Below are 14,895 nucleotides of genomic sequence, written 5' to 3' on the forward strand. Positions count from 1 at the left end.
GTCTGCTAGGGGTCGGTGTTCATCTCTGCAAAGCACAAGTTAGTTTTAGATCTGTGCGACTGCCAGAGAATAAAATACGGTTGAGATCAATTTTTTTTTTTTTCCCCAACTAATTACACTGAGGATAGTTTTGTATGGTTGGTATTCAGAGATCCGATTCAGAACCACCCGCAGTGGTAAAACATCAGAAAACTCCCTGGGCAGGTCAGAATGTCAAGAGTTGCGTTTGGGGTGGAAGCAGGCAGCGTTAGATGGTTTCCTCACACATTCACGAAGTTCTCGCTGTCATTTTCTTAAGGCAGGAAAACTTGCTGTTGATAGAGGCTGGGCGATCAATGTGGGTAAGTATGAACATAGTGCGTTAAACGATACTTGAAACTGTTTTAAAAATGGTATTATTTTCATTTAACGTGATGTGTATTCTGTTTATAATAAGTGGCTGGATTGTGTTTAACTAAAATAAAGGCTAAAGGAAAAAAAAAAATTGAAGTACTGGATTTGTTTTTTCATCCACTATCATTCTTATTACAGTTTAATTAAATAAAATATTTTTTGAAAGAAAAAGAGAGAACTGGATAAAAGATATAATGTCATATAGAAGGAAAAGTGTTTGAAGTAGTGTGGAAAATACTAAGGAAAGAATGTTTGGAGTAAATGTAAATATTGCAATAAAATATTTGTTTTCGTTAAATTATAAAATAATTTTCATAGATCTTATCATCAGCTAATTTATACCAAATGAAGGGGTTGGTTGATGTGCTGGAGAGCAGGGCTGTACCAGCTAGTGTCAATTTTTGGCTGTGCAGTTTTTCCTGCAAAAGGCTTGAATGAATGAATTATGAAGAATATAGCGAATGTAAATCTACTCTCTTGCTCATAGCAAATAGCAATGCAAAACCAGTAAACTATTGAAGCAGTATTTTGTGTCGTGTAAAACCCTGTGTGTCATTTTCATAGAGCTCATCAGTTTTGGGGTTTTTCCATTATTTTTTACACGCATCTTCTACAAAGTGAATATCCAGTATTAAATAGACATTAAAAACAAACTGAAAAGCCTGTCATATTTACTGATATGTAAAGGGAGCTTGTAAAGTTTTTTGCTTAGGTATTTGTAGTGGATTTCTCAGTACAAAGTTATGGTTTATTATATAAAAAAATATATTTTGGGAGGGGGAGGACTACGTACTGTTTTCATGCAAAGGCTGCATATGTTTGTGTTTTAAAGAGGAGTTTTTAAAGTTTCTTCTGGTCCGAGCATTTGCAAAGGACAATGGTACGTGCAGGTAATGATAACACCATAGTTCTCAGTTTGGTATTTTTTCTGACCTGGTGTTCAGCATAGAAGAGAACTTTCCACGTGTCCTTTCCACCTGCCCCATAATGGTAGCTACGCGGCTCCAGCATGCCTGGGGAGCTGAGTGTTCAAAGCCGCACGCTCTGTCGTGGAGGCACCATGTGTTACGTGGGTACGATTCCCAGATCTTTGGGAGGTTGCTGGATGAAAGGGACAATTCCCTTTAATCTGGACGCCTGCAGATCCTTTGCCTGACCCTTTGCAGGTAGGCCACACGTAAGACATGGACAGAAACCCCGTGAGATGTTTTGTCTTGCTAGGTAAGGGTTTAACAGCTCTAGGCGCAGTATTTGCTAAAGAAAAAAAGTACCTGACATGTAAGTGATCTCTGTCTCTTTGCAAAGACTGTCTATGTTCCTTATCATCTAGCTTTTCACCTCTTCAACGTTTTTATGTTTAGGGGGTGGTTTTCATCACTGTTCAAGTGACAAAGGTGGAGGATTTTGTGCATATGCTGATATCACGCTGGCCGTAAAGGTAAGATATACTCTTAAACCAGTATTTTCTATTTGTGCAGATGGAAAAAAGATCCACATAAATTCATAAGAACTAATTTACATCTTAATAGAAGAAAATAAAGCCATCTGTAGATGGGTAGGAGTAGGAAAATGGTGTGGTTCTTGATGCTGCGGAACATAATGCGCATTCAGTACCATTAAATGGAAGGGAAGAGTTGCAGGGGTCAGAATTACGAATGTAAATATGAAGCACTACAATCGCATTAGTAATGTCATCTTGCAAAAAACCACTTAAAATCAAACCAGATTGACTTTTAATATCCTCAGTGATAATTATCCTAGCCTTGCAGTCAAACCTGAAAACTCCACATTAGTTTCAGTGGCCATAATCAAGATGAATGCAGAGACAAAAATCCTTTCTCTGAATCAAGCTGCACTATACAGTGCTCAGAATGGTTCAAATTCATGAACAAAAATGTGAATGTCTCTAAAATCATCACTGAATGTGACTGAACACATTTGGTATTTAGCTGTTGAAAGGCTGAAGCAAAAACCTTCTGCAATTAGTGCTTATTTTTATCAAATGTACTATGGTATATTTGTATACGAGAATATTTATAAAGTATCAGTAATAATGAAACATAAAAAAGCTTTAATGATTGCAGCACACTATATGACATAACATCCTAATTTCTGTGGTAATTTGCAGAAAAGCAATCCACAGTGTTCTGTTTTCCCTATCATTAAAATACAGATTGAGAAATTAGAGGGTGACAGTTTGTACAAAGTCTTTGTGTTTTACTGTGTCTATTTTAAAGATACTAACTTGTCAAAGTTCAGACTGAATTAAAAAATATTTTTTTCTTCACAGACATGGAATAAAAAATGAATTCTGTTAGTAAAAGTGGCTTTAACACATGCAGTCCCTACAGCAGCTTTGCCTAAATGGTGGATTTTATGCTTATATAATTGGATGCCATCACAGCGGACTGTTTCTCCCTTCCTGCTGATGAGCCTCACTTGTGCGAGCTCACTTGTATCCCGTGAAGTTAGCTCCTCGACGTTTTGGGGCTGTCGCTGGTTCCACTCCAGCCTCTGACAGCACCAGTGCCAAGACCAGCTTTATAACCCCTAGGTCCTAGGTGGACCTGTCCTCTTCTGCCTGGCTGGTGTGGGATGCAGGGACGTACCAGCTACGCCGGTGTAGAGCCAGTGTTAACGACAACAGGGTTTGTAACCCTGGGCTCCGCTGCGTTACTCAGTTGAGCTTACACCTCATTTGGAGAGTCCGCTTTACGAGTTGGTATGGTATGCTGGAGAAAGACACAGCCCTGATCCTGTGTTGTGTCTGGCTCTCTGTGGGAGAAAGAGGAGAGAAGTAGAAATCTCTCTCTTCTCTTTCTCCACCAATTTTCTCTACAGGTAGGCAGACACCTGCACAGATGACTCTGAAATGCATGTTTCATGCATTTCATCTGGTGGAAATGTTGAGGTTGGGTTTTTTTCATTGTATAACCACAAAAAATTATCATCTTATGTGAAACAACTAGAGCTTTTGTAATGAAATGTATTAGAATCATTTAGCTGTTTATTTCATGAATTAATTTAATAGGTAGGTGCTACATTCAAATCAGAACCGTAATATATGGTCAAGCTTCGAGCCTCCAGTTTAATGTCACCTAACTTCATAACTTTCTCCATCTTTTTCTTTGCTTATATATCCAGTTCTTATTTGAAAGAGTACAAGGGATATCTAAAGCCACAATTATTGATCTGGATGCTCATCAGGTAAGTAGCTTCCCTGTATGAATACAGTGCTGCAGACGGTTTGCTGGAAATACAAGTGTATGATAAATACCATTTTTTCTAATGGTAGTATAAACTGTCAACTCACAGGATACAGAATTAATCATAGATGATGAAAACTGTGAATAGTTTAGTTGTTTAATTATTTTATGGTCCCTAAGGCTGCTAAGCCAGTTTAACAAAATTAAACTGAGTTGTAGCTCCATCATGTGGCTAGATGTAAAAATATTTTTGAGTTGCATGCTGAGCTGAGGCATAATGGTCTCCAGAGTAGATCAGTATCCCAGAAGAAATAAGGCTGTCGTAAACCAGAATTACAGGTAGTTCAGCATGCATGGTCGTTGCAGCAACCTTTGTAGGGGAAGGATTTGACCTTCAGTGTTTTAATGGAAAGCCTGGCTTCAGGCTAATGAAGTAAAGAATACATCACTCTTCACCTGTTAAAGTGATCTGCTGTTGGTACTGAGAAAAAAAATCTCGTCTTTGGTAGGATTTCCAAAATAAATCCTGAAAGGAAGGAGATAGTATTTTTAGAAAAGCAGTTAATGCACCCAAATTATGTCCAGTCTGAAGCATTGAAGGTAAATTATTATGTGTAAATAAAGAATTTTTGAGTAGCTCCATGGCAGTGAGGAAGCATAATGGCTGCAAGTTTTCCATCTTCTATAATTTCTCTTATCTACAAGTTAAGGCATCCTAAAATTACCATGAACTAAAAGGACATAGATTATGCAAGAAGATGTTTTGTGTTCATGATTCTCTTCAGCTATCTCTTTCAGGATGTGGGTTCTTTTGTGCTTTTTTGGGGGTGTTCTTTGTTTTGTTTTTTAAAAAATTCTTGGAATGTATTTTGATTTTCAGGTATTATACTGGTAATCTCAGTCTGCACACTAAATCACCCCTGTGCTTCCTGTCTTTGGGGAATGAGAGGTGTGTGAAGTAGTAGCTCTGCAGATCTGTTTTAAGTATGCAGATATTCTCATCTTGTGAGTGTGGCAGTTCTTGGTGCACTGGCGAGCTTCTGCTTTCCTGAGAAAATGGTTCACCCAGAGGGTCTCATGTGCCCAGATTTCTGTTCATTAACTGTCTATTTGTGGAACAAAGGTGCTGAAGACATAGGTAGGAGTTGCCATTTTTTAGCGTAAAGAAACGCTCTTCTGGTGCTTCCCATTCCCTTTTTCACACACAGTGACTAGCTTTAGGCCAGTGATTCTTTGATGCTTTCTTTTGTTTGTTTGTTTCCAGGATGGGATGTTGTAGCAGAAATACAGCTTAACTGTTAAGGGACATAAATTAATTTCACTGAATTACAGAAGATATATCTGTGGAAGTGTCTGTTTCTACAGTGTAAATGAAATTCTGTTTGGGATAGGGGCTGGGGTCCTGTATGACACACTGATTTCAACAAAATTATCTTAGTGATCACTGTAAAAATGTAATTTTTATACTAGTGGAAAAATGTCTAAATGAGAGCCAAAAGAACGGTATTTAAATTGAGAAATGGGGGAAGGGGAAATATTCAGAATCTGAGTTTTCCCTTTCACTGTCTTTACACCTGTTAGAATCTTTTTGTAGGGAATTCCTGGTGTTAACAACATGTTAAACTGTTGGGTCTTTAGTATTTGCAGTTTTTCCAGGGATTACTTTATCTCACGAAGGCTTGAATTATCAGAAGAACTGTAGTCTGCTTTATTTAACTGTTAATCCTCATCAGAATATGAGTATCCCTGGAGCAGCTGAAAGTGACTTTTTTGCACAGCTGGAAGGTGACAGGTCTATTTGGTGATCACAGTTACTTTTGTGATGCTGCTGAAGACAATTGGATTCTAATTTTTGTTTATTTTTATGTGCAATGAGATCTATGATAATTACTTTCAGAGAGATGTAAGTATGTTGATCTTCATAATACCTACAGTCTTCAGACTGATACTGTCAAAGCCCCCAAAACTCTATGCCTCAAAATAACCTTCAAGAATATAAATAAGAGAATGACACAGGAATTTTAAATATTAGAGTTTTGTAGTCTTTAATTACTCTAGAATTTGTAGCTTATTTAATTCTGTGTTAGTTTGCTAGGAGTAGCTAACTGTAAACTTCTTTCAGGGAAATGGCCATGAGAGGGACTTTATGGATGACCATCGGGTATATATTATGGATGCATACAACAGATATATTTATCCAGGGGATGGATTTGCTAAACGTAAGTACGATTGAAATTCATATTCCAAAATGTAAAAGACCTACTGTGTTCTTAAATAACTTCTTCATTTACTAATAAGCTTCCTTGCAACAATGTTAATCAGATTTTTTTTTTAATTTCACATTGAACATACGATTTTAATGATCACTGTGATATATCACAATAGTGTTAACGCTGTAGTGTTTTCTCTCACTCCTGGAATGAATTTCTGGAATGCAAGGTGTGGGTATTCCATGGCCTTTGTTAGCACTCCATTCAAAAGCTTGTGCCACACTTAGAACATTGAGTTAAATAACCCTTTTAATTTGAAGATAACTGTTAGAACTTAATCTTTTCCTTACACTAAATTTAAGAGAGAATTCACTAAGGATTAGCTAATACTGTGTAAAAAGGTTTCGCGTTCTTTTAAAAGTCATAAATTATATTTAGGTGTTGTCTTTCCAGTACAACTTGTTTTATAAGCATCTGGAAAACAAGATGTGTCTGAATGTGAAGCAAGTTGGGAAGCAAAAGGAAATGACAAATGTTAAGAGCTGGTGCTTGATTTTTGTTGTTGTTTGTTTATCCCTACTGTGATGTGCCTGTCGTGTCTGGTGACCTGTCACAATTAACTAGTGGGGTTTTGATAATGGTTAAATTGGAATGCAAAAGCCCAAAGTTTATTTGACCTTTGATTCTGTTATACTGTCATTTATTACAGGTTTAATTTGTTAACTGAGTCATAGTTTACTGGGGGAGATGTTCTTCTGGTGAATTTCTTCAATGATGCTGTCATTCTGAAAAGCCTACTTAATCTGGATTCTTGGCAAGAATTAGGTGCAGTGCATTGTACTTCTATGTTTTAACTAGTAAAGATTTTGAAAATAGTAGTATATGCATTTCAAGGTTTTAAATTAAAAAATGACCATTTAAAGCACATCATGTCTTGCAGACAAATTGCAAGTAAATGAAGATTTTGGGGTTTTTTTCTAAAAAAAGCAGCCCTTTATTTGTATATCAAACGACAACATTTTGAACAGATGGATTAAGACCAAAACAGAGTAAGCCCTTGTTAGCAAATCTGAAATACTGAACTTGCCCCTCTGCTGTGAGGCTGGGAATACTAGTATTCCCGCTCTACAGATGAAACATGAGGTGCAGAAGGCTGTGGCCAGAGGCATGTGAATATGTAGTTTCTTATAGTTTGCATAAGGGTGTCTAAATAGGAGTTCAGTGGCTAAATCCTTTAAACTTGTCTCCTGCTAGTTGATCAGACGAAGACGAGATCAGACGGCATCTTTTTGAAGGGAAGTAGAGGCTTGAACCTGAGAGTTTGAATCCTTAGGGTAAACTCTAACTGATCACTGTCTCCCTCGAATTCCTACTCATTTTCTCAATGTTTTTTATTACAGGAGTCTCTTCTGTGCATTTTTTTGCCCCATGCACTTCGTTAGGAAAAAAAAAAAGAGACTAGCTAACATTGCTTAGCCATAAGCATGTTGAGTCCCTAAGGGGAATCAGTTTGGAATTACACAGAAGTTTAGGAAGAGATTGGAGAAGATGGACGGGGAAAAGGACTAGTTCACTGACTCATAGAATCCTTAAGGTTGGAAAAGACCATTAAGATCATCAAGTCCAACTGCCAGCCCAATACCACCGTGCTCACTAAACCATGTCCTGAAGTGCCATGTCTATACATTCTTTGAACACCTCCCATGATGGTGACTCCACCACCTCCCTGGGCAGCCTGTTCCAATGTTTGACCACTCTTTCAGTGATGAAATTTTTCCTAATACCCAACCTAAATCTTCCCTGGTGCAACTTGAGGCCATTTCCTCTCATCCTAAAGGCTAAGCAGAAAAAGTTGATAGATGAAACTCAAAGTTCAGGCCTTAAAAAAAGTGTTGCTGTCAGTCTGAGTGTCATTTTACAGTTTTCAAAGCTGTAGGAGTACAGTCACTAATTAGCAAGAGAAGTACAAAAAGCTGTCAAATGCAAAAGCTGTGTTCATTCTAGCCTACAGATCTATCACTGTGTCCATAAGTAGTCCCTCATCTGCTTAATAGCTAATCATAATAGCTAATCACTGTGATTGTTTTGTGGTGGAGAGGAAGACGAGAGACCTGCAAAGGCATGGAATCTTATTCATGATCATCTCAACTTTGTAATGGTTTCATCAGAACAATACTTACTTGTTCCCCATGCTAATGTGTTTACCCCCTCCTCTAAAGCTCTATCCAGCTAGCGGATTCTTTACCCTGAAGAGGCTGTAAGTGCTGTTCAGAAGAGCACAGCTGTGCAGACATATATGAACATCTGTATAACAATAAGAAAAGAATTCAGGAAAAATATCGTGAAGAAACAACAATCTTTGAAACTAATGTTGATGCAATAAAATAAAGAAAAGAAGAAGAATGCTTCACTAATGTTGAACAAGGATGGAAAGCAGAAAAACAATCTACCCAGTGATCATGAGAATAAATAAGTATCATTCTGTGTTGAATGCATTCATGCACACTTGGTGGTTGCTGAGTCCACACTTAAGATTTAAGACTCCAAGTTATTTAATTCAAGGCATAGGGTGTGGTGAGGTGGAAGTCATACCTGGAAACACCTCTGACATAGATTTGATTACTCCAGATCTAGTTACACATAACTCCATAAAAGTACCCAAAGCTAGCCTGCATAACCTTGGATTTCTTTCCTCTACCATCTCAACACTCCTCTTCTAATGCTTTATTAGAAGCATTAGAAATAATTTGATTTAAATTAAAAATAGTTATTTGCTCTCCTGATAGGATTAAAGAGTAAAAACATTAAATTGAAAATGCTTGGGGCAAAGCTGAATCTTGTTATACATTCATAAAGCACTTCACATAAATTCATGATCCCTTGCTGTTAAGTTTTGAGTGTTGTGATAAAAATAAAACATCTCAATAATTTCTCAGTAATATTTATCTTGTGTTTTCCTCTGTTTCCTCTGCAGTAGCAATTCAATGTTTTCTTTTCCTTATGCTTTATTTAGTTTACTTTTAAGTTAATTATTTTCTTTATGATTTCGTTGTGGATTGGTATGGACATGTAGATCAGCTGCTTTTCAATAACTTTTTCCACTTGTGTCTCAGAGTTGTGGTTTTTTGTTTTTTTAATTCTGCATCTCATTTTCTCTCTTCAATGGAATTTTTTCAAGGTCATTGTGCTTACATTTGCTGGGAAAACAAGTAGTTGAATAATTTTCTTTAATTCAAGGTTCTGTAAAAATGCAATGTATTTACAAAATTTCCAGAAATGTTATCTTTTGCAGAGAATCATAGAATAGTTTGGGTTGGAAGGAATCTTGAAAGGTCATCTAGTCCAACGCCCCTGCAATGAGCAGGGACATTTTCTCTTGCTTACCTAAATCCTGTATTTTCTTTCAAAGTAATGCTTTGTTTGTCTGAGTAACATCAAAACTTGTTTTGGTTTTTTTTAGGTGCCATAAAACGCAAGGTGGAATTAGAGTGGGGTACAGAGGACACAGAATATCTTCAGAAAGTACATACTCACGTGGAAGGAGCATTAAATGAATTAAAACCTGACATCATTGTTTATAATGCTGGGACTGATATTCTGGATGGCGATCCATTGGGAGGACTTGCTATTTCACCTCAGGTTTGTATAGTACTAAAATACCTACAGATTTTCACTCCTCACTAGGTAGAGTCCTGAGAGTGACCTGTGGCCGTTCGTTAGAGGAAGGTAAGGTGCATACTTTACACTAAACCAGAGCATTTGCCTATTATAGATGCATATAGACACATGTCTGTTGCTCTTTCACCGTGTTTTTTGTTGTCTCTTCCTGACCAAATACTTTTGTTCTTCCTGTGCCTGTTCCAGTATCATTTGTCTTCTTTCTAAAATATACTGGTTTTGAACATCCAGACAGTAACCAAAGAGGCATATATTTTCACACTTCACCTGACTCCTATTTTTCCTTTTTAGTTCGTTCTTTCTTTGTTTCTTTTACCCTCACATAACCCATTTTGCGATATATTTCTCTTGTCACTTGCCCCCAGTATGCATCTTACACTCCATTTCCGCTCCCAGCTGTTTTAAACTGCTCTTCTGGTATCTTCTAGTTTTAGTACTTTTGTGCAGCCTGTCTGTGTATTCTTGGCAAATGAACAGATTTATTCCCTTTCCTTGTTCTTTCCTATACAAATATCATTACCCTTTTTCAGTTCAGTTTGCCTTCTCTCCCCAGTTTGGTACCAGATTTAATGTATTCTGTATAGCTTCATAGAAGTCTTCACCTTCCAGATACAAGTCTGCTTTTCTCAAAATGGAACAAAAATCTACAGATCTTGTATTTCTTCCGATTTTTTAATGATTCCTTCTCTGACAGCTCCTTGGTTCTGTCTCTGTCCTGTTTTCACATTTGGTTCTCTTTTAGTGTCCACCTGTTCAATTGCTTTTCTAAGTGCTTTCTTGATTTGTGAGCTCCTGGATTCCCTTCTAATCGAGCTATCACTCGATCCATTCAGTTTTCATTCTGTTTTGCAGTACTTCAGTTCTCAAATGCTGCCTTTTGCACAGAGCTCTAGCTCCTTGCTGGGTTTTATTGGCTTCCTTATGTATTTCCTCATTCCTACCATCTCTGTCACTGAGCAGCCGCTTCGTTGCTATCTGCCTGCCTGCCAAGTCTTTGATGGACCCAAGATGGAATGTCTTGGGAGCTTCTCTGAATCTCCAGGTTTTGTTTCCGTGGCTGTGTGAAAGTCTCTAAGGAGAAAGGAAGAGCTGAGGAACTTGGACTTGTTTGGTTTTGACCTTGGAGGGGATATGACCTGAGGTGTAAGATCTCATTTGGAAAGCAGTGGCCACCAAGAGAAATGGAAGCTAGTGATAGACGGAGAATACTTTAAGATGTGCCTTTTCAAAATTTTTTCTTCCATTTGAGAAGGAGTGGTTTTAATAGCCAAGAAAAATCAGTTGCTGTAGCTTGTAGCATGCTGTGTAGGGAAAGAGACAAAATGTAGGGATGGGGAAAGAAAGGTGAAATGATTCTTCTGGTCATAAGTACAGGTGATAGAGTGCCAGTTTTTTTGAGCAACCAATGGCTCAGGTGCCTGATGGAGAAAACGTTTCCGTAGCTCAAGCCTTTGTTTCCTGAACTGAGGAAGGGGTTTCTTGTCTCTCTGATCTTGTTGGCCCAGGTGTGAATGCCATGTTTCACCAAGCTTGAAATGCCAAAACTGAAGGCATTGAACCTGCATAATTCATCTCTTCAAGGTTCATTAGTCCAGTCTTCAGTCCTACAGTTGTAGATGTCATTCATATTTTAAAATCTTGCTACGGTGTTAATTCTACTCAAAATTATGCCTTCTCAGAGTGCTGTGAGTGATAGTTCCTTGTGCTTGAGGCTACAGCTGGAAAACTTGAGCTGTAGCAGCTGAGTCCCTCTTATCTTTGTAAGTGAGAATTGTATCAGGCTGTCGTTTTCATTTGATGTATTTTCTTTCTTGGTAACACGCAAATGCTGGAATAAGCGCCAGTGTTTTCCCTTTGGTTCTTCCAGGCTCAGCCACTAGAGATGCTGGAGCAGGGATGAGGCGGTTGGGCTCCTACGAATAATGACTACTTCTAGTTTTTGTGTGGTATAAACATTTGCTGCATCCAGCAATGGTTCCCAAGGGATGTACAGCTCATTCTGTAATTCTGTTACTTCCTTTAAGGATCTGTTCCTAATAGAATTCTTTGGTTTCCTTTGTCTTATTTTTCAGTTGTTATTCCTTACTCCCATTGTTCTTCTACAGGGCTGTGTCAAACTATACAAAAACCATGACTGTTGTATGGTTTTACAAAATATTTTTTCAGCTACATTTGAATTTGATTCTTTACCTTTTGTTTGTGGTCTGATTTTTTTTTTTTTTTAAATGTCAGGGTAATATTTCTTGACGTGTTTACAGTCTTTAACTAGTCTGAGTAGTGCATATTCATTTTGTTGTAACAGTTTTGGTGCTGCTTCCTTAATTTTGGGGTTTGATTGCATTTAAATTTTGAGCTGTCCATTGTAAGCTGTTGTCTATTATGTTGCTAGTCTTTTTTTGAGGACTTGTAATACATTATTTGTGCCTCCTGTGTATCTCTGGAACTCTCTCTGCTTTTACTTTTCTGCAAAAGTAGATTTTAATTCTGTTCTCACTTATTTCTGAATTTTCTCTTCCCCTTGCCATGTACTGACTTGAAACCCAGCAGACTCGAAGTCTTCTGTTGTATGGGTTCAATGACAGCACAGTAGCTCTTGGTCAGCAATCTTCATTACTTTTTAGTTCCACACCCTTCTCTCTTAGTAAGAGGTTATTTAGAATTTATATTCTTTTCTATGGATTTACCATTACTTATGTTCTGCAACTTCCCCTTCAGCTCTAGATTCTTTTTAGTATTACCTTTTATTAAAGGAACTGGAAGCTTGTAATTCAGCTAAGTGATTGTGAACGTGTAAAATCTGATTTGAATTTTTGGTTCTTCTGTAGGTTTGTGGAATCTTGATCAAGTTGCTAAATTTTTTTCAGAGGGTGCTTTGCAAGTTGGGCACAAACTAAAGCACTTTGAATTCAGACAATCTTTCTTAGTCTTGGTTCCTCACCTGTAAAATAGGGTAAACGTTTGTAAACTTTGTAGTCAGTTTAGACTTTATGACCTTTGAGCAGGAGTTCTTCTAGGAATTTATACTAAAGATTTTATCTGTGTCCTCTGAAACAAAGTTTAGGATTTTTGATTTGCCATTTTTCCTTTTTTCTTTAAAATGATTACGCTAACAGGACTTTTAAATGATTTTTTTATTCATATTGTAAAATATAGGGCTTAATCACTTATCAAGCATCCAATACTATAAATCCATAAACCATAGGCTAGAACTAAAATACATTGGTATTACTTCTCTTTTTCTTTTTTCTTTTTTCTTTCTTCTTTCTTTTGTAACTGTTGTAAACTTGCAGGGAATTGTGAAGAGAGATGAAGTTGTGTTCAAGGCTGCCAGAAGCCGCAGAATCCCAATCCTGATGGTGACGTCTGGAGGCTACCAGAAGAGGACAGCGCGGATTATTGCCGATTCCATCCTCAATTTGCACAGCCTGGGGCTTATTGACAAGGAGCTAGTAACCACTGGAGCTGAAAATCCCAAGGTAGAACAGATGATTAGAGACTCTGCTAAAGACTTAACCAACTTGTCACTGCAATGACAAGTTACTAAATCATAGGAAACAACTTCCTGGTTTAGGAGTGGGAAGTCTCCACATCATTATCAGGGTTAATATAACGTTTAAAAAAGACTCAACTTGCCTGTAAAATAACACGGTAGCGATAATATGCAGTCACAGAATAACTGGGCCCAACTTCTGAAGCAACAAATCCTTTTAAGCTAATTGAGACATATACACAAGGGTACTGTCTTTCAGTTTATAATATTACTGTAGAAAGCTTTAATTGCTTCTCTTATTGTTACGGGTGGTCTATTATGTTGAAAGAACTATGTACTTGGTATCCAAAGACTGTCCCAGACCTATTTCAGATGATGGAGTTTGGACTGTGGTGGGAGAAATACAGACTAAACCTACTTGCTTTTTTTTTTTTTTTTTAGATACTGCATTTTATTTATTGAAATATTGTTGTAAAACGAGTTCTGTGCAGGCTTCAACTGTCAGTTTAATACTAAAGTTAAGTGCAATACTATAAAAAACAGTTCAGTTGGTAGGCTTTTAAGCCATAGCCTATTAGAACGAAAGTTCATTAACTTATATTTTATTCCTGTTATTGATAGTGACATAAATCCTACTTAAAAACACCTTGAGAAATAAAATACGAAATGCCTTTGGCTCCATATGCAAATGAGCCATAAGGGCTCAGCAGAAACAGTCTAGTTTTTGCCTCTCTTAAAATGAGGCCTGCATATAAAAGGTGGTAGCTACTATGCATTGTTCACAGAGTAAAGAAACTGCAACAAAATGAAAACTAATTTTAGAGTTCTGAGAATTCTTGCAGAAAACACTATGTAGAAATGTAGGGTATCTTTAATTATTGCCAGCTTGTCATGTATAAAACAGTGAAGAGTAAATTTTTATTTTTGTTTTAATGTTTTTTCCCAACTAGTGCTGTCTTTTTTTCACTTGCTCGAAGAGTAATGGTACTCATAGTTGCAGTCATAGTTGGTAACCAGGTTGTTCGTATTTACTGATAAAAATACAGTGACATTTCTACATTAAGTTTATGTGCTAACTTTATATGGGAGCTTCTAGGAGGATTTGGGAACAAATAGCTAACTGTAAAGTTTCGTTTTATTTAAGTTGGTATACTTTGCATTAGGTACTGTTTGTAGCATTGGGTCATAAATGTACTAATCTGTATATTTTGTAAGAGTCTTTTTAACTTCCAAGTATTCACTGAATTGTAGTACAAGTTTCATGTCATGTTTAGGTTTGAGCCTTTCTGTGAAGGAATACCAGTATTTTCCTTGTAGTAGAATTGGTGGGTAAGCTATTTAAGGAATATTTAATTCTAATTAGAATACTTACCTCAGTGTTAATTTTTAGAGTGATGGGGTTTGTTAATTGTAAGAACTTGCACAATTGCTATAAATATATGCTTTAAAACAGATTTGCACTAATCTTGAGTTGCAACACTTATTAAAAAGCACTTTTAAATTTCTTACTAGAAGGACCATCAGAATACAACTAATGTTGAGATTTATTTTTTCTATACTGTCTGATGTTACTGAAAGATGTTGTTATTCTTTCATATAATTTTTATAAAATTATAAATTACATTTCTATAAACTAAAACCCTGTCATAGTACCATATGGTCTTTTCCAAAACATTTTCTCTTTGTGTTAACGTGTTTATATTATTTTCCCCCGGTGGAGATTAAAATGATGTTGACCGATGCTGACTGACTTTTTTCTTTTCACTTCCCATCTTGGCTGTCAAAACCTTTGAATGGAACAGTTTATTGAAAAGACAAGAAGATGTGTTTTTCATACTCAAAACGTAACTGAAACTGCAGTGAGTCTTAAGGTGAATAAGACAAGGTTTGTCAACAGCGGATGACTTGTCTGAGAGTT

At 36.9% G+C, this 14,895-nt stretch overlaps 1 protein-coding gene across 2 annotated transcripts in view; it reads left to right on the forward strand.

Annotated features, from left to right (window-relative positions):
* Positions 1-14,282, forward strand: part of HDAC11 (histone deacetylase 11) — a gene marked incomplete at its 5' end in the record, with an annotated part of 30,057 nt that extends 15,775 nt beyond the window's left edge. For both annotated transcript variants that reach the window (XM_082004537.1, XM_082004536.1), the window contains 6 exons: positions 299-341; positions 1,755-1,831; positions 3,538-3,600; positions 5,722-5,818; positions 9,270-9,448; positions 12,778-14,282. In XM_082004537.1, the coding sequence (XP_081860663.1) occupies positions 299-341; positions 1,755-1,831; positions 3,538-3,600; positions 5,722-5,818; positions 9,270-9,448; positions 12,778-13,020 (702 nt within the window). In that variant the 3' untranslated portion in view covers positions 13,021-14,282. The remainder of the gene's footprint in view (positions 1-298; positions 342-1,754; positions 1,832-3,537; positions 3,601-5,721; positions 5,819-9,269; positions 9,449-12,777) is intronic.
* Between the last annotated feature and the right edge of the window lie 613 nt (positions 14,283-14,895).

This window comes from Phaethon aethereus, assembly GCF_964289735.1.
Source record: "Phaethon aethereus genome assembly, chromosome: 11".
Classification (NCBI taxonomy): domain Eukaryota; kingdom Metazoa; phylum Chordata; class Aves; order Phaethontiformes; family Phaethontidae; genus Phaethon; species Phaethon aethereus.